Below are 24296 nucleotides of genomic sequence, written 5' to 3'. Positions count from 1 at the left end.
GAAGCTCAGTTTCCCAACCTATTTTATTCTTGCTCCGTGGAACACGTATACATTGTAGGACGTGCTGAAAATTTTCTATGCAAATTGAAGATGGAAGAAACTTCTCGACGCGTTCAATTCTCTATAACCTGGTAGAATGATCTCTTAAAACCTCAAAACAATGTAGCCTGCGACAATCGCTATACATTAAAAAATACTACGTCCAAAACTCAACAAGTTTTAATGATTGGTCCCAAAGATAGTGCGGTAAAACAGGCCGCTGAAATTTAAATGTGCCCATTTCGTTCCACGGTTACTGAGGTTCAGGTTATCTCAGCTCCACGGCAAGCGTTAAAGGAGCCATGAAGAGAAAACACAAGTTTGGTTAATTCAAAAGATTGTCTCGTTAGAATCATACTGACACCACTTTTAACGTAAACTTCGCTCAAATAAGCTACATAATTAGGAAAAACGGGAATGGTCATGCGACCCACCAGCTCATTTCCCGCAACAGAACCTGTGATGTCACATGGGCTAAGCTCTGCGATTGGCGGAGGCTGGCAGAAGCAGACGCAAATTAGGTAGAGCTTACAAACTAGACGAACGAGCGATTTGCGCTTAAATTTAGGGCACATTCTTTACAAAGCAATAGGAATGATGGGACAAACAGTGGAAGTTACGAAAGCACATGTAAACATAGAAGTACTGATGCGTTCTGCTGTTCGTACTGCGCACAGCATGCTTTGGTTTAGCTGCACAGCACTATGGGGCTTGGGGTTGTCTCAGACGACACTGGCCGATTGACGCAAGCAACCATTTGTCGAGCGAGCACTGTTTCAGGGAACGAATATTTTCTCCCAGAACAAAAACAAGCCAGGTTTAAATGCGGGCAAAAACAAACCAAACGCTTGCCACGGTATGGTGGCGCCATCTAGGTTACGGAACGTAAAGAAACGTGGGAACAAACCAACACCGCTACAGGGTGGAGACAACCTTTGAACGGTCCCGTGCCGCCGCAATTGGGCCAACGGGCTCAAGGCGTTATTCTTTTCGTTTCCCACGAGACCTAGCAACGCGAAACAGACAATATGATTCAAACTTCTTCAGTAAACCGCGTTGCGGCGATAATTTTAGCGCGGTTTTGACACAATGACTTGCTTCGGCGGCGAGCGAGCAACCGAACATGGCGGCGCCAGCGTTACGTGTCTCTACCCTGTACGGCGGATGCGTGAATGAAGGTGCTCTAGGCTGCAGAGCGGTCGGTTCCCGTGATGTCACTTGGGACCACGAAAACGCACGATTGAGCGGGAAAATCGAAATTTTAACCTAAATTGTTTAATTTCTCAGTGAATAAAGCACCGTTTGTATCCGGACAAGCGCTGGGGGCACTATAAAACACGAAATCTTTCGAATAAAACCAACTTGCATTTTCTCTTCATGGCTCCTTTAAAACTTTTTGGGAGCGCGTTCTATTATTCGGCGTAGCAGGTTCCCAGATGGCGTATCCCTTGCATTCACGGCTGCCATTTAGCTGAACGTGTGCTTTTAGATGCCTTTTATTTCTAGCCCTCAGTCGGACATGCTATAAAAGGTTTCGTAGAAAGAAGGGTATTTATCCCATGACGCAATAGTTTGACGCCGGCGCACAATCATCCCACGGCATGTTGCGATGACATAGGTGCTATGTGGTGACTTGTTGACGACACTTGGTCAATAGCGTGACGAAAGTACGTTATCACGATGATAGCATTACGTTTCATTGCGGTAATACCGAAGGGACATTGGTGCATCCTTCCACTCCGCCGATCCTATCCCTCCTAAGTGACGAGCTTGTGGCCGTCAGATAGCTTTAAACTAACTTCAGGAGTTCGTGGTCTCTGGGCAGCGACCGCCAAATGACTTCTGTACTGAGAAGACCTCTATCGCCATGGGTACAGAGTTTTGGGGCAAATAAAGTTTATTCCTTTTCCTAAAACGAAGCTTTATACGGCTGAGGGAAAGGAAAATCCGACGGTATACCGCATACGCAGAAAAATGCTCAGAAGCAACCCCGTGCGCAGGCGCGAAAAATAAATGTGCTGTGGTTTAGCTTTTGGTTAACTTTAGTTGATAGCGAAAGCTTCACTGCCCTGGCTGGGCACATTGTCAAGGTGTGGTCGAGGTGTGGTTTCAGTCATGTTTGCAATGAATACACTGTTTATTTGTCATCCTTTTTGGCCTCACGGCGTTGTTTAATCTGCGACGCTGTACGAGCGACCGCTGCTGGATATTCGTCTCCCTCCATCGCACACGGCTCTGTGCCGCACGTGGCCTCCTGGCCTTCCATCGTGGCGCGCGCTTATCGCTGCGGCGGCGACCTTCTCGCCTTCCTCCGCCAGGTGGCGGCACGGGTCCCGCGCACGTCTCCGTTCCCTTCTCGCCAATCTCCCCCCTGCCGCCTAGCTCTCTCTGCTATCGGGCCGCTGCTCCGTGCGGGGCGCTTGCGGAAGGGAGTGTGGCTTGATTTGTAGCTCTCAAGGGCAAAACTGGTCACCCCACGAAAACTGCCAGAGGTAGCGTAGTGTAGCTTTCACTACAAAACCAGGTTCAAGAAGAGTTAGAAATAAAGGGGGAGAAATCGGCTGATTTTGTCGCAGCAGAGCGCACGCGCAGCGAGTTACAGTGTCAAGGACAGCTCAAACGACCACGGCGGGCCGAGGCGGTGTGGGGGGGGGGGGGGGGGTGCGGGCGGAGCAGCGCCAACATGGCAATGGCAAACAGTGGCCGCATGTTACCTCAAAATGGGTAAGCCGCGCGTCATACGCGTAACACCGGCCGCACTTGACAGCTTTGCCGGTTAACCACCTGTACGGAGTGCATGTTCGCATTTTTTATGATTAACAAAACCATTATCTCGCTCATTATACTGTTGTTCACATGAGTGAGGATCCGGCCGTGTTAGGATAGATATGACCAGGTCATGGTGATGACTATCATGCGCTTTGCCGTACGTACCTACCCAAAAGATTTCGCCCGGAGCTATGCATTTGGTGCTAATAAGGGTCGGAAGGACTTCTTTATAGGCGGCATGAGCACGGCAACACTGCGTAAAATCACATTCTGACCTCAGACGGCATTGCCAACTTGTCCTGGAAAGGGTCGCCATACTAACAGAGTCCTCTGGGAACATGGCGTGCCCGTCACGGCGTGCCACCATGCGGCATGAGCGACGACAGCACTGCATGCTTGTATCCTGGACCTGTAACCCTCCACCTACCATGTTTAAACGGTATCCGAAACAGAGAAAGCCGCCTGCTGGGCTCGTGGCGCTGACGTATTCCCGTCTTGCCCGGTTCGTGGCCTACGTCAGGACGTCTAGTCAGTAGTCAATAAATGGACTCCTGAAAATGAAAGGGACACGGGTGACGGTATCGTACACGGGCAGGGCACGTAATCTCCGTTTCGCAGCGCTTGTTCGCTGGGGGTCATACTTCTCACTTGCCCCCGCCTGGACCCGGATTGACTATGGCTACCTCTTATTGATACGGCTGAGGCCTTGTCACTAGTGAGCGCCAAACTTCTTCCGGCTCAACGTCGCGCTATAAATTGAGATGCACTGGTAATTTCTACTACTCTACGTTGCAGAAAGTGCTTTGCGGCAGAAGTTAAATGTATATCGGAGGACCGTATTCTGGACCCCTTCTGGTTTCTCTTTGACGAGATAGGACTCAAGTGCTCTGCAAGTAAGTTGAGCCCACCCATGGTCGTAAACATGCATGGTCTCGTCTTGTGACTGGCGTTTGGATGCATAAAAAAGAACAGGAGGGGAGGGTGCGCAAATGGATTGGGGCCCTTTATGCTTGCTCATCCGGTTGGCCTCTGCAGAGGCCCAACCATGTGACTAAGCATAAATGGTCCCAATCCAAGCATTTGGCCAAGCATAACCAAGGCCAAGCATAACCATGGTTATGCTTGGCCTTGGTTATGCTTGGCTTCAGGGCAATAAGCTTCCCTGAAGGTCTTCTCCTAATTTGCACACCGCGGGTGAGACTACATGAGTAGCTGGCAGGGCCGCCGCTTCTTTCTCGACAACCGACACTATTTTAGATGCGAAGCAGCTTGTGGTGGAGCCTGTTTCCTCCGCCGTTGTGTGGGCGCCGTTGTGCGGCGTCCACACCCCCACTGCGCATGCCTGGCCAGGCACCGCTGATGATGATTGTGGCCGGATGCCCCTAGGGATTGGCCAACCAAAGAATTCATCACGAGATTGCTTCGCGTTCAACCACCATCGTCATCTTCCCGTAGGGGAACCCTGAGTAATGCGAGGCATTCCTTCTCTCCTCTCCGAAGCTCCTCTCCTTTCCGGCATTGCGCAACGAATGGCAACACCTGCGCCTCCGTGCGCGATAATGCGAAGCAGCTTAGGGTTAGAGACGCGACGGTAGCCGCTGCGTACTCCGCTGGGGGCGCCACTGTAGCTCCGCGGTATAAATGACGCGCGCTCGCGATCCTCTCCCCTCATTCTCCTCCCGCAACGCCGCGATCGAACTGAAAACTAATGGGAACTTGAGTCGACCCCATGGCTGCTTCGCATACTACTCAGGGTTCCCCCACGGGAAGATGGTGAATTTTTTTTCCTTTCCTTCTCATTTCTTCCCAACGCTTTTTTTTTGCGCTGAAGTATGCACGCTAAAATATTTGGTACCGGCGTGCTTTGCGAAACTGGAATGTGCTATAAATTCAATGGCGGGCAGCGACTTGTCATACCGTGGATGTTATCGTAGAAATTTATTATATCTAAACCTTGTGTAGTTGGGCTCATACTATGATCCACTTCCTTGATGGGTACGTGCGCATGCGCTGTGGCACATCCCCTTCCCTTTTTTCGCCCGGTATATGGTCATCGCACCTTTTCTGAGCCACATAAAGGGGACTGATATGTATGTTCCTAATATCCAGTCAGGATAACAACAGTGCTCCCTCCTATTAATAGAATTCCAGCCAGCTGGACCTTTGCTTCTACGAGAGCGCGAGCATAAGCTATATGCAGGAAGTATTCAATGCATTTGAAAGAGTAGCTCGTATTCCGACAGATCTCCGCAAATTCTGAATTCGCGCTATACAGCGCATGCGCTGCACGTGCACTGTTGTGAAGTGGCCTGTAGATGTCGTGACGGCGTGGTTGGGCGCAGATTGCCTCGATCAACAGCGTCGGAGAAAGGGGAAGGCCTGAAGGGACGCCATTAAACGACAAGCGGCACGCCAGTAGACAGTTTCTGCGTTTCCCGTTGCTCGACGTCTCTGGAAGCTGCCGTTATCTTAGATGGCTTCCATCGGAAGCGCGCCATCCGACTCCTAGCGTGACGCTTATCAATCCATGAGTAGATTTTTTTTATCGATTCGGTGTTGCCCCGATACGTTCTCTCCGCCACTCCGTCGGAGAGGCGCACATCCATACACGCCAGGCAAGCGCGCTGGCGTTGAGAACGGAAAAGGACACTAGGAAAGGACACTATTCTGTATCAATGTCTTGTTTTCCACGATGAAAGCTAACTTTACTCGGAACGGTTGTCTGAATAGAGGTCTTGAACGCTATAAATTAGGCCCCTTTCAAGTCGGCCTCACTCATACACAATTGCACTGAAGGGAATACATTTTTGCAGGGGCCATATAATAAGTCATATTACGTCTTATTTGAAAGGTTTCCCAATAACTACCTCCATAAGACAGCATCCCTATGCAGCGCAGCATGGTACGTTACGTATGCACACTTTTATTATAAATAAATAGCCCTAGAATACTTGCGAACAAATATACAAGTGGCCCTGGGTGCGGAAATACAGTTGTATAAAAAAAGGCGCCTCCACAACCCATTCAGAGCACCGTACTTCGTATTGCATTGCTTGTGGTTGGCCACTGGCGTTCACAACGGTCAGACCAGATTGGCCGACCGAGTTCGCTGACGTGTTTCAGGGGGGATGCCGTCTGGGGTCAATTACTTCTGCCTGCATTGCTTCACCTGCAGTGTAAAGTGACGCGTCCTTCTGCTAGCAATGGCTTCTCGCATCGGCCCCTGCGGGAAGGGTACACCGCAATGCGGTCATTGATCGTTGTGACACAGTTCACCTTTGTGGGGTGCAACGGTTGCTCGTGAAAGGTGACCAGCTACGCACGAAGGGAACAAATAGTGAATGTACCCTGCGACTTGAGCATAGTAGTGACGCACCGCATTTTGGCGCGTATAACCCGCGCCAAAAATATGAATATTTCAGGGATGTTGTAGAGGTGAGGATTGTATGAAAAATATTTGCTTTGCTGCAGCTTCGCCGCGATGCGCGCTAGGCCGTTATTCCCCTACAGCAGTAATAGTGACTAAGCCACTGTTATCCCATTGACAGTGTTTATTTTGCACGCACAGATTCCAACGTGAAAAAAAAGTATGCGGCAAGTCATCTAGTTACGTAGTCAGCTAGGTAAGTCCTTTTGCATGAACAAATGTGTAATTGAGTAGTAGCCTTGGTCCATACTTTCATGTATAAAAATGCGGACAATACGCGGAGATATATTTTATCTATTCGTCGATGGAAAGTGGGGGTGCGGGTTATGTGCAGGGGCGGGTTATACGCGCGAAAATACGGCAACTTCCGTATGAGCTTCATGAAGACTACGGATAGACGTTAACACCAAACGTCGCCCGCAGAATAAAATTACGTTCCTTTACTACTACGTAAAGAAATCACTTTCCACGCCTTTCTCTCTCTCGATGACACTGCCTACGTGCATGAAAGACAACTGTGTGTCACCCTCTCCTCACGTTGGGAGAGTGTGCAGTAGATAAAGACGTCCATAACTTGTCATCACAGCTAGTTAATGCTTTTACCAGCCCTTCAAAATAAAAATAACCCCTGACTTGTGCCCTTTTTTTCTAGGATGTGTACAATGTCAAATGCACAGTCAGAAGGCTACAAAGACGGGCAGGGATGACAATTTTGAATTGCGATGGCATCAGGTTGCGGCTGTTGGATTGGCTATAGAGCACTGTTGCGTGGTCCGCGAAAACTAACGCGGTGAAATTGATGTCCTAGCTGAGGGGGCCGCTCTGCAGTGTTTGCTGTTGTCAGTGTTCGTCAATATACACCCATTGCAAAACTCCGCTTCGAAATCCGGGCTACGCTGGTCCCCTAGCTGAAGCTGAGGGGCTCTCCCTTTGAAGCTGAGGGGCTCTCCCTTTGAAGCTGAGGGGCTCCCTCTATGAAGCTGAGGGGCAAGTGTAGTGGCGTGGCAGCCAGGGGACAAAAACTGAGCATTGCTAAATATTTGCTTTATGACAAAACTTGATAAAATAGGGCTTCCTTTTCAAACTATAAAACAAATTAGGTAAAATCTAAGTATGTTTTTCACAGCTTTTTCCTTTCATGACGTAACGGCAGCTGCCGCAAGCAGTTCAGTACTACAACTTTCTGCCAACAGATGGCAGTTTAGTCAACTCGCCCCGTGATGTCCCCTGTTTGTCGCAGCGCAAGTGTGTGTGTGTGTGTGTGTGTGTGTGTGTGGGTGGGGGGGGGGGGGGGGTCCGCCACTAACTGTGCTGTTGTAGGGCGGCCAGCTTAGCTAATGTGACTAAGCCACTCTGCAACAACAGCAAGCCTTGGTTGTCTTCATCAAAACGGCGACCAGAGGTTCCCAGGAATAAGGGGGCTATTAATTCAATTGAACAAATAGCATTTTTGCCTGCCTGCCTGCTTTCCTCTCTGTCTGTCTGTCTGTCTGTCTGTCTGTCTGTCTGTCTGTCTGTCTGTCTGTCTGTCTGTCTGTCTGTCTGTCTGAACCTTTAACGTAAGAAAGCTGAAAGGAGCCTAATACATCCCACGGCAAGGCTGTACCCATGGCCTCCCACCCGCCGCGGTGGTGCAGGAGTTATAAGGATTTGGGCTTAGACCATATGAAGTTACGCAACTCATGGCGAACGGCATGGGTACTTTTGTATTTAGCATAAACACCGTCGCTGTAATTGGGAATAAAAACAACGCCCCCGTGCCTGATAGTAGTCACCTTATGTCAACTGAGCTTGCGGATGCAGTAGGAGCGAGCATTTAGATGTTTTAGAGAACAGGTCGCATTACCTAAGACGTAATCACGCCGCCTATGTTTGCTGATTGCGAGTTCGCCACAAGGGGTTATCACGGAGGCAAACCATGCCAGATAGCTGTAGTCAGCACGGTTTTGGGTCAACGTATGTGTAAACCCATTGACTAAGTGAAATAGGAAGCATGTCGCGTAATTGGCAGGTTTGACTCCAAGGGAAGAAAAAATAGAAAAAAAGAAGTTACGGGGTCACCATAGCTTTATCTTACGATCTAAGAATTCGTGAGCAGCACTTCTTGTTGAGTTGTGTGATTATATGCATGGATGGGGATGTTGCCGTGGTGGCAATGGAAACTTCTCAATGGGCCATGAGCCTCTCACAGTTCCTGTTATGTTTGATGGCCGATCCCTCATACTTTGTATGTTGCGTGTTGTCGTTGCAGCTAAATTGGAAGTTGTTAATTGGCCGTGAGATTCTCACTGCAGCCGTCGTTGTCATTGGCCAATCCCCTTGAATGAGAATGTGTGAATTGTGGATGGGCATGTTGACATCGTGGACAAATGGAAATTGGTGAATCGGCCATGAGCTTCTGCGGCTGTACTCATTGGCCAATCCACCAGAATGGGTACATGTTAGGCCTGAATTGAGCCTTAACGTCAAAATACCTTAACGTTGAGCCTAACGATGCACCAAGCAATGTAACGTTAGCGCTAACGTGGGTCCGTCGCATACATAATGGGAATTTCATGCCACCGCCTATCCCTGTTCACAGCCGCATGGGAGTTGAACCCACCGTGATGTCCTGACGACTGCTGCAACCGCCACTGCCTAATCCACTTGAATGGCGACGTTGTTAGGCTGCCGCTGCTAATGATAATTTAGATGACAGTTTCTGGCTACGCTTCTCCAGGGACTCCGCTTTTTTCGACAGCTGATCCAAACAATGCGGAGTGTTGCTCACGCACGAATACGCTGTTTGAAATGACTCCTCGATACAGTCATAGAGTTCATAGTTATATAGTTATAGACTTCACAAATTTTAGTGCGAAATTAAGATTATTTCCGCCTGTTTAGAAATCTCTTGCGGTTACTCTAGTGTATACAACACTGGTTTTCATGTGAGTTTGAGGATATTCACTATGCAAAAATCGGTCGTCTGTTCCTTTAAGGCTGAAGCAAGGGCTAGTTGGTTTGGAGAATGACAAGACAAGACACGTATGGTCGAGATTCTAGGGCATAATTTGCAGACTCCCTCGACTTCGCAAAGTAGGGTCCTAACCCCATACCAACGAGTAGCGGCGGTGCGTGTGCCAATCTGTGCACTGCACTACGGTGAAAGAACACCAATGGACAACTCACCTGCTTGAACGGAGTTTGCAACTGTAGAGCAGCCTGCATGATGAAGGGACCAGCACAAGTCACTAGAACGAGAATGTGCGGCCGTTCTGAACGGCAGACACTACTCGACCGAGCAGACGCTCTCAGGGAGCGAGAGGCGCCAACTGCCCTCGACCAACGGAGAGAGCTCGAGCTCAAACACAAAGCAACAAAGAAACGCAGGGTCCGAATGACCGGCAAGTTTAAAACTACGAGCATTACACCATCAGTGAACCGCGCCAGACAAATGGCCGAGTGGAGCAACGCGCTTCGCCTTGTTTATGCGCCGACAAAGGAGAGACCGGGCAAGAGAAAGTCAAACACAAAACCGGGATCGTGCCTCGGTGTGTGTTGTTACGAAGACACGGAAAGGCCCGGGAAGAGAGCGCAAGAAGGTCCTGTTCAATGTCGTGGCGTGCGTGTGGTGGTTGTGTTTATAGCTCGGTAAAAAGAGCGCTCGCTTGCGTTGGCGGAAGGTCTTCGGCCGGAATCGCAAATGTGCGGAGAGTACGGACAGACCGCTAGTCGCCGAGTTCTCCCCATTTCGAATCAGTAACCACTGCGGCCGAGGGTTGCGCGTGCCTCGACGGACGCACTGACGTGGCAGATATGGTGGAGCCAAAAGGGGGTTAAAAGATAAAAAAATTCTCCTGTAAGGGTGAAGGGAGTTAAAAAAGAATGAAGCCCTCCGGGTAGAGGGATTGATTGGGGGAGCCCAACTCTCTCCTCTCTTGGGAAGCAGGAGGGAAAGAGATCGAAGACGGAAGAAACGCGTCATAGAGCATCGTCGAACGAGAGGGGAGTGAGCGGAGAGGTTTGCGTGCGGGAAACCCCCTCGCGGCGTTTTTGGAGCGTTCGTTGCCCCGCCCGGCGTCCTGCAGACCCGATGTTTACACAACCCGAGGGTTCACCGACTTTCAACACGCTTGCTGGCTCTGAAGGGCAGAGGTACCGCGGCGTTAGCAGTTCAAGGGCTTCGTTTCCACTGACGCTAATGTTTTGCCCCATTTGTATGGCAGGTATAGCGGAATCGTTCTCTGATCAGAGCAATGTGTTAGTCAGCCCCACTGTGGCCAGAGAGCATCAAAAACTGTATCTCACGAGTTGCTTTTACCAAAACTAGTCAAATATTTGCATGTATTTACAATTAAAAAACTACTTTAGGAGACATCAACCTTGTTGTTATTTTCTTGCCTTTTTCTCGAAACATTAACTGTTGTTGTTGTACCAGCTGTTTTGTTTCAGTATTTTCCAATGCGCAGAAGCCTTAAAGACCTGTAGCATTCGGTATAAGTAACCAAAAAAAATACGGGTTTTTCCCGCCAGACGGTGTCTGTAAAAATGAGTTTGAAGTTCGTAGCGGCACAAGAATAATGTGAATTTTGGGTAATATGTGTAACCGTACGTGGTTTACAAAAGCCAAGACAGCTAAGAACACATGTAACATATATGTCTTTTAAATGTTTTATAGCTTAGAACTAAAACACTATACGATCATCTAGAACTTTGATGCGCAGACTATTGATGACATCTAAAGAAGGATCTGCGTACAACTTATTACCAGCCGAATTAGCAGCTGTTGCGAAGAGCTGCTGAAGTCAGCGGTGTGAGTAAACGGTTATTATACTTATAGTAAATAAGTTATTGTAAATAAATTATTATTAAAAATTATACTCGCACTGAAAACACTGAAAAAACAATAGCAATGTGTACTGACATTTCGGCAGGTGTATGAACCTTCATTGTAGTTAATCTTTTTCGTATAAATCCCTTCACACGCACGCATTTATATATATATATATATATATATATATATATATATATATATATATATATATATATATAGTTGCGAAAATGGTAGACGCACGATTAAAAACAAAAACAGTGGTTTACGGACGTTTCGACTGGAGGACTGGTCCTCCAGTCGAAACGTCAGCAAACCACTGTTTTTGTATATATATATATATATATATATATATATATATATATATATATATATATATATATATATATATTATATATATATATATAATATATATATATATAAAATATATATATATAAATAAATATATATATATAGTCTGGAAAGATAAAAACTCACACAGAGCGCGAAAAAATAAGGTTAGTAGAGACAGAGACACACGAGAAAGACGTAGAAAATAGAAATAAGTTTACGGATGTTTCAGGAAGAGGACTTTCTGTCTTCAGAGTACGAACGCAGCCACTGCAGACTTTCTCGTGTGTCTCTGTCTCTACTAACCTTATACCTTATATATATATATATATATATATATATATATATATATATATATATATATATATATATATATATTGTGAGCGCGTATGTCGCGTCCCGACGGCCTGGACATCTACGACACTTCCAGGGACTTCTTCATGCACTCTGGGCAATCTCCCGCTCTCCCTCCTCGCCGTAACATTATCATTCTCATTACCATTACCCAAACCTCTTCCCTCGTGCATCATCATCATCGCTCTTGGGCCGGTGTTCGGAACCGACTAGATCGCCTAATAAACGTCCTGGTTCACCCGTTGCTCCAGGGCCTTACAATATATTCATAAGCCTGTATGTGTCCACGGGAGGACGAAAACCTCTCCCAGAGATCTCCAGCCACGCCTTTCGAGTGCTAACTGAGTCCATGAGAGTGCTTAAGGCCGTAGAGGAAGACTCCGACTCCACCAACAAGGAGAAGGAGGAAGAGAAGTAAACTTTATTAAGGCGAGCCTTATATGCTGATGTCTGGGCACCCGCCTGGTAGAGGGTCTCCTCTAGTCCGGGATAGCCTGGCCTGCGCTGGCCACCCGGGCTCTTTCCACCAGGCTATGCTGGGAACAAAGGAGGGGGGGGGGCTGCTCAGGTAAATAAACGACGAAAGGCGAAGTAATGGTCAAATACGACGCCATTAGTGTCTTCTTTACTTTCTAGCGGCCACCTCCTTTTCCGTGGCTCATAGTGGAGCCAGAGACGGTGTTCGGTGACAACAAGTTGACAGACTCCTTGGAAAGCCAAGCACACATCTTTTCCTCGTAGGTAAGAGGTTGACGGAACGCGCCAGCGAGTTCTGTGCACGTGCGCACGGGATGAGGCACAAAACGAAAAGACAATACTATGCGGGATTTTGCAAATTCCTGCATAGTGCACACTTTCATTCTACAAATTCCTATATTTGTTGTGCAATTATTCTGATCAACAATTTTTTATTTATTTATTTATTTTCTTTTCTTTTTCTCCAAAATTTAGTCTCCTAAATTGGGCACATTAGCCCCAATATATCGCCCGATCCTGGCCAATCCCCCAAGTGGGTACGCGCCAAAATCAGAAAGGAACAACAACAACAACAACAACAAAACGAAAAGACGCGAGGCAGTTCTGCAAAAGTTCTGTCAGAGGCAGAGCCATCAGCAGGGACAGGTTCCTCACGGGGCCGTGAAATATGAACGTTCGCGTTATAAGGTGCAACGGAGAACATGTGACAGGGATGAAATGGATGGCCAGGTGAGTTATTAATGACCGTTTTGCGGAGCTTGCCGCATCGCCCGGGAACGTTGGCCCTGCAGCTGTCCATTAGTGGTAACACCACAGCAGCATAGAGGGCCCACGTGACAGTGAGATTCTAGAGCCTTTTAGAGTAAACATCCAAGAAGACGAATGGGTAAGGTTAATGGGTTAACGTTTTTTTTTCTCTTAGGTCACTGGGAGTTTTTGGTTGCGGACATAAAAATTCCATGGGCGAGTTGCCTAATGCAGCTCCGCTGTATAATATTCTTGTTATTCTAGGAGATCTTGAAACGAAGAAATTTTGGTATGCAAACCAGGACCGTCCTCGTCAACCGATTTTGGATTTATTGTTAAGAGGCAATTTTTTACAGTAGAGAAGAAAAAGCAAAGGACCTAGAAATGAGCCCTGAAAAACGCCAGATGAGACTGTCACAGGGGATAAAGCGATGACAGACAGGGCAAAGGTGCGCCTGCGCAGCGAGTGGTGTCAGTTACCAAAAGGATCACGTGACCTTTCTTTCATGTTTTTTAATGTTTCTTGGATACATTCGCAAGTCGACAAAAATTAAGTGCAGTTGGTTATTTGGCACTGCTCGCCCGTTTCTTCACTGCCTTGTGTTTTACGCAGAGCGCATTGAAATTCCCATACAAGGAACCAATGACATGGGCCCGGCACATTTCTTGAAATATGAGGACGGCTTCTTGCGCTGGTTCCTACGTACAGGTACAGGCATCCCAGGGAAACTGTGGCTCCCGCCAGGGTCAGCTTATCACGGAACGGCGACCTCGGCGCCGCGTTTCAGTCTAACTATGCTCGGGTACAAGTTGAGAACGGCAATAGCTCACGTAGTGTATCACTCCGCCGAAGCGACGGCCCCGGATGTCAGCGCGTGTGTTTTGAAACGAGATTGCGCTTGAGGCGCAACATCGTCTTCTTTCTTACACCTAGCCTTCGTGCAGCTGCTGCAGGAATTTCAAAGCAGGAAATCACGGACTCGTGTCACGTTCAAAATACTCGCAGTAAGGCACTACTTGGGCCGCGCGGAGTGACAGCCGTCTGGGGTGATGAGGCGCAGGGGCAACTTCCAATCTGTGTTGCTCTTCCAAAAAAGAAGCAAGGTAGATAGAAACGAATAAATGGAGATAAAAAATGGAAACTAAAACGTCGTTAGAGATGTACAGGGCTGAGAAATTGGACACCAGAAAGGAAAATTTCAATGATAAATCCCGAGGCAGCGCTTCGCTTTTTGAGGCTAGAGCAGGTTGCTTGCGAACTAAGAGCTTTGTGGGGAAGTATTCACAAAATGATGGGGTATGCGTGGTCTGCGGAAAAGAAACAGAAACTATGCGGCACATAGTGTTGGAATGCGAGGGTATCCATCCAAATCTACACGAGGAAAATATTCGGCTTCCAGAAGCCCTAGGATATAAGGGTAGCACAGAGGAAGTTAACTTCAAGGCTGTCGAGGCGACGGAATGCTGGTGGACGAAAAGCAGAGAGGGGAATATTGCTTAGGGCAGTTACCACCTGTAACAGGAAAAAGAAGTATTTTGTGCCTAACAAGTTTTTTGTTCCTGGGCTTAGAAGAGCTAGTATTAAACCAAGAGTATAAAACATAGGTGTATTTGTCCTTTTTGGTAAGCTGACACGTCATCACCCCGCTACAAAGGGGAAACCAATAAAAATCATCCTCCTCCTCCTCATCATCATCACGTAATTACCCCGCTAGAAAGGGGATCCTACTAGCAATCATCATCAATTCTCACCATCGTTGCCGTTCTTAAGTTGTCCCCGAGTATGGCTACACATACGCAGACATCCCAAGTAAATTTTCGACATTTCCCTCCACAAGTTTCCAGCATGAGTCTTGTGGAAAATAAGCCAGTGAATAAGTTAACAGAAAGTCTGAAACACCGCCCGTAATTTAACTTCTTCAATTCATCATTCAGACGACTGCATCTGCACGGTGCTGTACAGCCGTTCCATTATAAATCACTTTACATCCAGGCGGCATTACCTGGACGATACTGGCGGGAATGAAATGATTTCAATTAATTTTAAAATAAAATCACCGGACTGCTGCTTCATCTCACTACTCCCACGGTCTGAACGTACTATTTTTTTCATTCTATTTCTTTTCTTCCTTCCTCTTTATTCTGCCCTGCTATCTATCCTGCCTTTTCTTTCCTCTCTTCCCCTTAACCAGCCGAGTAGCATGTCGTTGTCCAAATTTTGGCAAACATTTCGGCTTTTTGTTTTTATAAAGAGCTCTCTCTCTCTCTCTCTCTCTCTCTCTCTCTCTCTATTGGAGTCTCCAACAGACCATGGAGCACCGTGTTCCACAGCAGAGGGCTCAAAGGGGAACCATGCGAGCTGCCTATTCACTGTTCCATGAAAGCATCCCCCCCCCCCCCCCCTCTCAGCCTGCACACCACCTTCCGGTTAGTTAGGAATCAGCGCAAAAGACGGCAGAGGTTAGCGGGGCAGGAATGACGTCGGAGAAAATTTAAGACTATCGGGTGCCAAACAGAATCAAAGGCGCCCTGGAAATCCCGGGAGATCAGGACGGAATGAAACAGTTTTTGACGCCGGGATTGCTGGACTTCCCTTAATTGGTGGAGAGCCAATGTGGCATATTTCTATGTGTATATATTTTTTTCTTTCCTCTCTCTCCATCTCTCTTTCGCTTTCGGATATATTAATAATATTATTGTCTAACTAATAATACTACTTCCTGAGTACTCGGTTAAGCACTCAGCAGAACGCTTTCACTAACATAGAAACTGCCCCTCCCGCCCACCTCAATTATCGTGTGGTCTCCCGACCATCTTCCGGGATGGCAGCACTCAGCGGATCGAATGCCTAATGATAGAAAGTGGGTGGCGTACCAGGTGTTTATCTTTTTGTTATGCAGTTAATTTTGTTGCCGGTCCTTTTTTTACTCATCCTCCACCTTGAAAGATGAACCTACCAAAGCAAAATATTTTGGTCACCAGCTTCAAATATTTCTTTACTTAGAACTCCGTGGGACGTCCACACGACAACCATGAGAAAACAGAAAGAAAACACAAGGCTATCCGCTTTATTTATGTGCGCAACGCAAATACTGATTTATACTGCTTTTCCCTAACAGGAGAATGAAGTAAAAAACTTAGATTTACCTGATTAAAAGTTAGGTAAACAAAATAAATGCCTACATAACTGTTCTATTTCTTGCATAATTTGTTCGACAAGCTACTCGTCGGTTGTTCTTTTAGTTTAATTACACGGGGCTGCCTGGGATACGCCCCTTCCGTATATCGCCATCTTCGTGCAATCACCATGTGCTGGCTGCGCCACTGGGCACGATGAACGGAAGTCAACGACTTAAAAAATATGAGCTATTAACACCCGATTTCAGATCCTTCGCGATTGCTTGGATCACGAATTGGTCCTAGCACTAAAGGAACCTGGTCCAAAGCACTGAAGGAATCTGGTGCAACCAAGGGAAATCGCGACGACCCATTTGTCTCGCCCATTGATAGACACCTGAGTTTCCCCCCCCCCCGCCCCCCCCGCCCCCCCCGCCCCCCCCCCCCCCCCCCGCCACTTCCGCCAATCCTCCGAACACAGGCTTAATTTGTACAGTTAGCTCCTCCGCACCAACCTTCATTGCATGTTTCACACTTGCTTTAATTTCGTTTCAATTCTCAGTCCCCGCTTCCTCAAGATTGAATCTTCCCATATTTTTTTTAGCCAAGTCATTTTCACCTTGGTTTCCTTCTGAAAATATGACAACCGGAATGGTCTCCGACGCGTCATTGCGAAGACTCCAGAATATGCTAAACATTCCCCGTGAGCCCGCACACAACATCTCATGTGCGTAAAAAAAAAGCCACGTGGAAAGCCGCCGAGGACACAAGACAAACTCTCGCTGGCCCTGATGCCTCCCACCTTCACCCTCCCCCCCCCCCCTTCCCCCCCCCCCCCCCCGTACTGCTCTCATCCGCCGCCCCAACAGTAGTGGTCCTGGACGTGATGAAGGGGCTTTGTTAGCCCCCTGTCGTCGCATTGAAAAACAAGCTCGCCCGCTACACCCCTCCGAGCGTCGCAGCAGAGTCAAAGGACTCTGGTCGCAGTCATATAGCGACGGCACCCCCTCCCTCTCCAGGAATCGTTCCCTCCAGGAATCATCCTCGACTACGGCGAAATTCCTGGATGCCAAAATTCTACTCCCTTTCTTTCACTGTACCAGGAAACAAATTTGAATAGACTTGTGGGGACGTAAATTGTATAGGCCAAAGCTGTGGTTTCGTTTTCGACGTCCACGTTACACATTGTAGAGGAACAAGTGGCACCCCCACCCCGCCCTTTTACGGCCCAGATGTCCCCCCCCCCCGGCCCCTCCTTAGCCACGCAGCTGAATTAGATATCTAAAGTTATGATGTAAGCACAGAAGCTACATGACTCACAGAATAGCCGGTATCAGGAGCTTCGGTTACTGCGAGTGAAGTAACTTGGACCAATTGGGATTTACTCCTTTTAACGTGGCAACAAAACGCACCACTGGAACGTCTTAAAATTATGGGATTTTCGGAGTCTTGTAAATACCAGCAGAGACATAATTCGAAACCCCATCTACGTCGTTCGCCAGGCTTAAACTTTTTATTCAACTGAAAATATTTTTAAGCGGGTTGGACCACTTCAAACTCCCGCCATTTCTCTCCGTGCGACTTTTGCAACGCTTTATGCATCAAAATTCATCGCTTATATAAAAGCAGTAACAGAAAGCACCGGAGCTCCGAGTCTTTGTTCTAGGCTCGGTACAACGATATTATCGATACTCAATAAAAGTTTGCACATGACTCAACTCCACCGTTACACTAGACTCCTGGGATTCCTGACAGATTGACTTCGGGAGAAAAACCTTCCTTTCAAGCTCTGGATCTATAAGCGCACTTCGGCCTCCCATCTTTTCTTGCCCTCTATTTTGTACCCTGGAGCTCGTCTACACCGCGTCCACTAGGACTGGTCCCCGATTTTGCTAGAAGGTAATCTCGAAAGCTGTTCCAGATGAATGAGCTTCTTCGGTACGAATTTAGCAACGCACTTATCCTCGAAAAATTGATTAGACCCGCTTTTATCTTTATTTGCCGCTTTCGATTGTCCACGTATACGAACATCAGTGGCCACACTACACGAAAGACTTGCGACAATTCTCCGAGCCTGTGATTCCCTGTAGAGGAAGCAATCTCTCCCCACTCTTTTTTTCTTTCGGATCAAAAGGCTTGTCTTGCGCAAGACGCGAAGCGCGTCAATCTGTCTAGACGTTACGCATCAAACTATAAATTTAGTACAGCGTACACCAAATAAATTGCTGCCTGCGCTGAAAGGGGTCAGAAAAACTTATTCTTGCGCTATTTCAGTTTTCTTGCATCATTATTAAAGCGAAGCTTTCCTGGCATCACTGTGGGCGACCGTACGCAGGAACGCACTGCGGGAAAGCCAACTTTACGCAATGGGCGTGGACATGGCGATGATGGGTTTCTACAAAGACACATCAAGCGCCCTAAAAAGAAAACGCCTCCCGTGGTCGCAATCGAACCTTGGTTCTGCGCGTTTTGAAGCCTACGCCTATCCGAATGTCTCATTCAGACTTGGTCGAACTAGTTTGGATTTTGGACTTCGACTTTGAGTAGGGTTCTATGGGAGAAAGCTTTGCGTTTTCACCATCTTTCACTGAAGAAACAGGCTTTGATATTTTTCTATGCGACGCTGACGCATTCAGTTACCACTATCGAAATGTGTCACTTAATAAAGAGCCAAACGTTACACGTCCCCGCTTCTTGAAAAGAAATTGATCGTTTAGGAAGTTACAGGAAAAGTTTCAGTTATAATTTCTTCCTTCTTTTCAGGACTTGGAGCTCCTAAAAAAAATTATCCGATCATTTCACCGGTGTCGCGCGCTTAGCAAAGAAATGTTGCTTTGTCTGCTCTTGGCTTGCAGACCATTCCGAACTATTTGTCAATGGCATTTCAATGCAAAATCCCTGTGTATGGTCCACTGAGTGAAAAAAAAAAAGTTTTGAAAAACTTTGATGTTTTAATTGTCGGGTAAATGCGCAAGCTGCTCTGCTTTACAACGAGCCGAATTCAGGTCGGCTTCGTTACAACACAGAAATGCATTACTGGAAACGACTATATCCAGGGACAGCATAAGCAGTCATGTCTATGTATGAGGACGCCATGACCTTTTATTAAACACCTGAATAAGACTCTGTATCCCTATGGATCGCTATAAACTATGAAACCCCTTTATAGTCAGCTTCACTGCTTGACAAGATGCATTGCTGGAAAGACATCTTTTTCAGTAACAATACAATGACTGATATTAAGGTATGAAGGTCCTAACGCCTTCGATTAAACCCCTGCATAAGAGCCGATGTATCCATCCCTACAAATGACACGCCGAGTACGTGTAAAGTTAGCTTCACAGCTGCGCACATGTGGATTTGTAGAAGACATGTCTTCAGGGGCAATAAAGGCAGTTATAGGAACGTATGGAGGTCTTACTGTCTCTAGTAATGCACCATGATGCTGGCAAAGTGTAACGCATCAAATGTTACTAACGGATGGACGGTTTGCTTATCTCAGTCTACATGGAAAAGTGTACTCATTCACAAACAAAAAATAAGTAATAAAAATTGGCGTCAGCGTTGTCCGACGTTTGGTGTGTGTAGCTACTCCGAAATTGTCATTGCCTGCGGCGTTGTATCGGACGGTAATTCACAATTCACAAGATGTTGCTCAGCTGTACTAGGAGTTGCTGTTGTCCATAACAATTTTATGTAAAATGATTAGTCCTGTAGTAAATTATATTTACTCAATTTTGAATCTGATTGCTAGCGAGATAAGTTTATTTGCGTCATGGAAGAGTGAAAAAAAAGAACAGTAGCTGATTTGCTACACAGAAGCAAAAAAAAAAAAAAATGAAGGAAGCTCACACCAACGCGTTGGACTTAGACTTGAAGTTAACGAAGCTGTACGCAACCTTCACTACCATCACGATGGTTTAGGTCCATGATTGCAGCCGATTTGCTTCTTCGCTGTCGCAACGACCTATACTCCATCATTGTTGCTATAAGTGTGAGCTTCCTTCATTTTTTTGAAAGAGATAATCATTGGGCATTACCTAGGAGGGGCGTATGCTATGACGTGTCTTTATCGTTCCGAGCAAGTGTCGCCACGATTACAGTTAACGCAGGAGTTTTTTTTTTTGTGTGGGGAGGAGAGAATCTTGGCCAATCTCCCTAAGCGGGTATTCTTGGTTTCACAAATGTGCGCTGGGGACGCTTGGCGGTCTCCGCGAGGCGCGCGCTCACGTGCGCTCGGCATTTTCTTGGTATTCTTAACTGCAGACACGTGAAATAACAATTTCCTAAACAGATTCGCTGTGAAAAAAAAAATTAACGAAGAACCCTGTTCTCACACTCGGGATTTCCAATGGCACCGGCAGCTTTAAAACACCCACTGCGTTAGACAGAAACGTGATTCTCTCGTTAACATTAGAGCTTGAAAAAAAGTCTTCAATCATTACCCAACCACTTCTTACAAGAAGTTGGAAATGCGAAAGCATGAATGTGCAATTGAACAGCGATGAGTGCCGCTTTCAGTTTTGCGCTTCCACTAATCATGACTGTTGAGCCGCTGGGTGAGGACAACGGACCCGTGCCGGACAGGACGTGTCGCTATCAACAAACCGCGCACGCACAGCCGCAGCTGCCCTGTGCGCTTTTCACGTAGCTCAACGAAAGCCAAGGCGCTGACTATCAGCGCTGTCATTCACATGTGCCTTTCTTAATGCGAAGCTGGTACTAACGCTTCGCAGTCGTCTGGGAGCCGTTCCTAATCTTTAACAGCCGACGTCAACGCTGGCGCTGGCTGTTGAAGCGAAAGCTCGATTACTCCAGGTACAAACTCAGAAAACGCTCAATCTGACCTTCAAGCTCATCCAAGGTCAAGCCTCGTGCGGTTGCGCAGCGAAAGCTTCGAATCGCTCGTTAGTTACAAGGGGAGGGTGTGCTGAGAGGGGGATAGGGGAAAGAATGAGGATTCGTGCCATCATGAAATGACACAAAGAGGCGCTGGTGGCTTCCAAGTTGACTTCGCGTTCGCCCTACGGCGCCAACTTCGTCGAGCAGCGCCTGTGTTTTTCTTGGGGTCCCTGTTGAACGCCGCCGAGGGTTCTTTCGACTTAACAACCAAGGTTTAACCCTGAACATTAAACCCAACTTTTTGTGTAATGCCATTTGTTGGGAGGCCTGGTGTAAAGTGCAGTAACAGTCGATGGTAGGGCACAAAACTTCGAACGACGAGAGTTCAGCATGACACTGAGACGTCTGGGCCTTTCCTCTTTTTCAGGCGCTTCTTCAGCGCAATTGGGGCCCTTTGCAGTGCGCAGCATGATTGTTCCTTTGTAAATACTTTTCTTGTTGGCGGCCTATGGCTTTACTACAAGTGCACAGACACGGCAGAACATGTCTTCCTTCGACTCTCGGCAGCCAATACCGACCTTTGAGGAATACCACTTAATGATTGCCTCGAGTGAAAAAAGGTTAAACATATTTGCGAGAAAAAATAAGCTAAGGATGAAAAGTGCGGCCAAAATTACGCTAGGCCATTAGCACTGAGCGCGCTTATCAATGTGCAGATAAGAATTACTGTTGGGTCCTGGTTGTCGAGGCTTACGAATGTATGCTTAATAAAGGGCAAGTTGACCACCCAGCCGACCAATGGACCGACTGACTTTCCGATGTATGATGAACTGCCCTGAGCAAACCCCGGGGTCTAAACAATTCAAGTATAATTAATACTTCCGTCCGGTGTGTGTGGACGATCAATAAGACTGGTTTTTCTTGTATATTCAACCTTAACTGTTTAAAAAAAACGATGTGTCTGAAGTGCCATCCGACGACATTCGAATTTTTAAGACTGGGCTAACACAGGCCAGAGCGTCTGCCATGGTGGTGAAGAGGTTACGTCAGCTTCCTATTGCCAAGGGCGGGGGTTTGAGGTCAGCTCTTGTCTCCTTTTTTTTGCATCTTTAGTTTGTATTTTAATTTTCGTGGCTGAGTTTAGTTTTTGGTATTTGAGAATATTTTTATATTCGTTAGGTTAGTTTACGTTACGTTACGTTACGTTACGTTGCGTTAATGGAGGGTGAAGTAGTGCCACACGCGGCATTTTTTAAGGGGCGAAGCTCCTCTTGCTCGGGCCCTGTCCCGTCCATCGTTTCTGCTGCACACGGCACCACGATGATGATTGTGGGATTGTGGCAGGATCCCCCTAGGGATTGGCCAACCAAAGATCGGCCGAAGAGGTCAAAACGTTCAACGCGTTCGTTGCTACCCAATAAGGAGGAGAGGAAGAAGAAAATATTGTCGTTTGTCGCTTGCGAGCTCAGGACACGTACCGGGGATACGCGACACAAGACGCTCTGCAGAAGGCGATGGCCAAGGTGGCTAAAATGTCACACACCGAATTCGCCAACTTACCCATGGAGATTCTCATCGTCCCAAACAAGCCCTACATAATCGCCGCAAACATCGACGTCGTCAACGGGCTTGTCAACGGAGCGGTGGGAAGTCTCAAGCTTTTCGAGCGAGGAGTGGTGGTCTTGACGCGGCGGCGCCCGGTTTCGATCCCACGACTCTCTGGCAGCGGCGGGAGGTACGTGGCGCAATTCCCACTGGGCTACAAAACCGGGACAGGAGCATGGCTACGAACGCGCCGTATGTCCCTCACTCATTCAGATGGTGCGCGCCGTCAAGAAGACCTATAAAAATGTTTCACGGTTTCACCAATAAGCATTTTAGCTTCGCCCCTCTCATCATCATTCACTTCGTGTAGATGGCGGGATTTTTTCATAGGAACGCCGGTGGACGTCGCTATAGCGGAGTGATTATAGTACCGTCGAATGGCGCTCTAGAAGGCTTAAAAATGTCAAAGTGTTTTGACGAATCGATCCTGCCGGCCCGTAAGTTTTCCAACCAGCATTTGCCGCCTTACAACCCAAGTTGGATGATTACTAGTAAAACGCCTAAAAATAAAGTTCATAAGTTTCTGCCGTTCAATCATTATGTTGCAACACAGTTGTCCTAGCCTACAGAACTGCTAACGTGGCGGCTGCAGTGTGGCGCATGGCACAAACTTGTTGTATACGCTTTGTGCTCCCGTTACGCGGTAATATGAGCTTTGTTATATTTACCTGAATAAACTGGACGTACAGTACATGCCCTTTTTATGTGTATATTCTGCTTCATGAAATGCTGACGATGGCGGGTAGAAGCGGCATCAACTAAACAGATTACCGATATTCGCGCGGTAGCACTTGGGGACTCTTATTCAACCATTCGAAAGTAAAAACTATCTTCAAGCTGCAAATTAACTCACCCGGTATTCCTTTTATCATAAATTAATTTGTGCCCCTTCTATTGCGGCGTTAATCTCGCTCCCAGTGCGTTTTAAAAATCAGAAGACATTCCCTGATGAGTTTTTGAAGGCATTCTCAATACATTCTCTCAGTCGCCGAAGAAGTGCTTGCTGTACACATTCATTACTCTGCCTGACCTGTATTTGGCGCGCTGTCCCGTATGCTGGAAGGAGATGGTTCGGTTGCAACATCAACCATCCTAAAATAGTTACACGACGAACGACACCTTTAGGTGCGAAGCCCCTTAGGGGCTGGGGGTGTTGGCGTCTCCTGTCGTCGTCGTCGTAATTGTCGTCTAATGTAGTCGCGGTACTAAGACACCGGGAAACTCGTTTACACATTTCGCTAGAACGTTGCGCGTACTAAAAAAAAAAAAAAAACTCTGGGACACCCGTTTACGTGGGCGAAAAAAAAAAAAGAACACCGGGACACTCGTTTACGGCTTGCGATAGAGAGCTTCGTGCTTCAAAGACAAGATACTTTTACAGCAAAGCTGTACACCTCTACCCCCAACGGTTTCACCTTTGCTGGAAAAAAACGCCAAGGCGCCAAGAATACACTTATACTCTGCGTGCTTCGCCCCTCCCCAGGTGTCACATTACTAGAGATGGTCTGGGATTTTTTCCCTGGGGTTGTGGTTCGCGGGAAAGGAAAAGGAAAGGAAATGCACTGGGGATAGTTTGAGCTCGGCAGGGAGCTCACCTGCATACAACCCAGTGCAGGGGAAGGGAAGTAGAGGGTGAGTGATAGGATAAAGTAGAGAGAGAGAGAGAGAAAGAGAGGAGAGAGAGAAAATGGTATAAAGAGACCTGCCTGACCTATATTTGGCGCACTGTCCCGTATGCTGGCAGGAAATGGTTCGGTTGCGACACCAACCATCCTTACA

At 47.3% G+C, this 24296-nt stretch overlaps 1 protein-coding gene across 4 annotated transcripts in view; it reads right to left on the bottom strand.

Annotated features, from left to right (window-relative positions):
• LOC144142495 (5'-3' exonuclease PLD3-like) overlaps window positions 1-24296 on the bottom strand; it is a 116349-nt gene that overhangs the window by 41941 nt on the left and 50112 nt on the right. The window contains exon 1 of one of the 4 annotated variants that reach the window (XM_077674040.1): window positions 9404-9457. The exons of 2 other annotated variants lie outside the window; for them this stretch is intronic. In XM_077674040.1, the coding sequence (XP_077530166.1) occupies window positions 9404-9442 (39 nt within the window). In that variant the 5' untranslated portion in view covers window positions 9443-9457. Of the gene's footprint in view, window positions 1-3235; window positions 3360-9403; window positions 9458-24296 lie in introns of those variants that run through there. One more of the 4 variants, XM_077674044.1, reaches the window with a different exon arrangement.

The sequence above is a fragment of the Haemaphysalis longicornis genome, unplaced genomic scaffold (assembly GCF_048455015.1).
Source record: "Haemaphysalis longicornis isolate Haplotype H1 unplaced genomic scaffold, Haemaphysalis longicornis Haplotype H1 scaffold_6, whole genome shotgun sequence".
In the NCBI taxonomy this organism is placed as follows: Eukaryota; Metazoa; Arthropoda; class Arachnida; order Ixodida; family Ixodidae; genus Haemaphysalis; species Haemaphysalis longicornis.
Note: the sequence above shows the minus strand (reverse complement) of the source record. Positions and strands in the feature narration are given on the sequence as shown.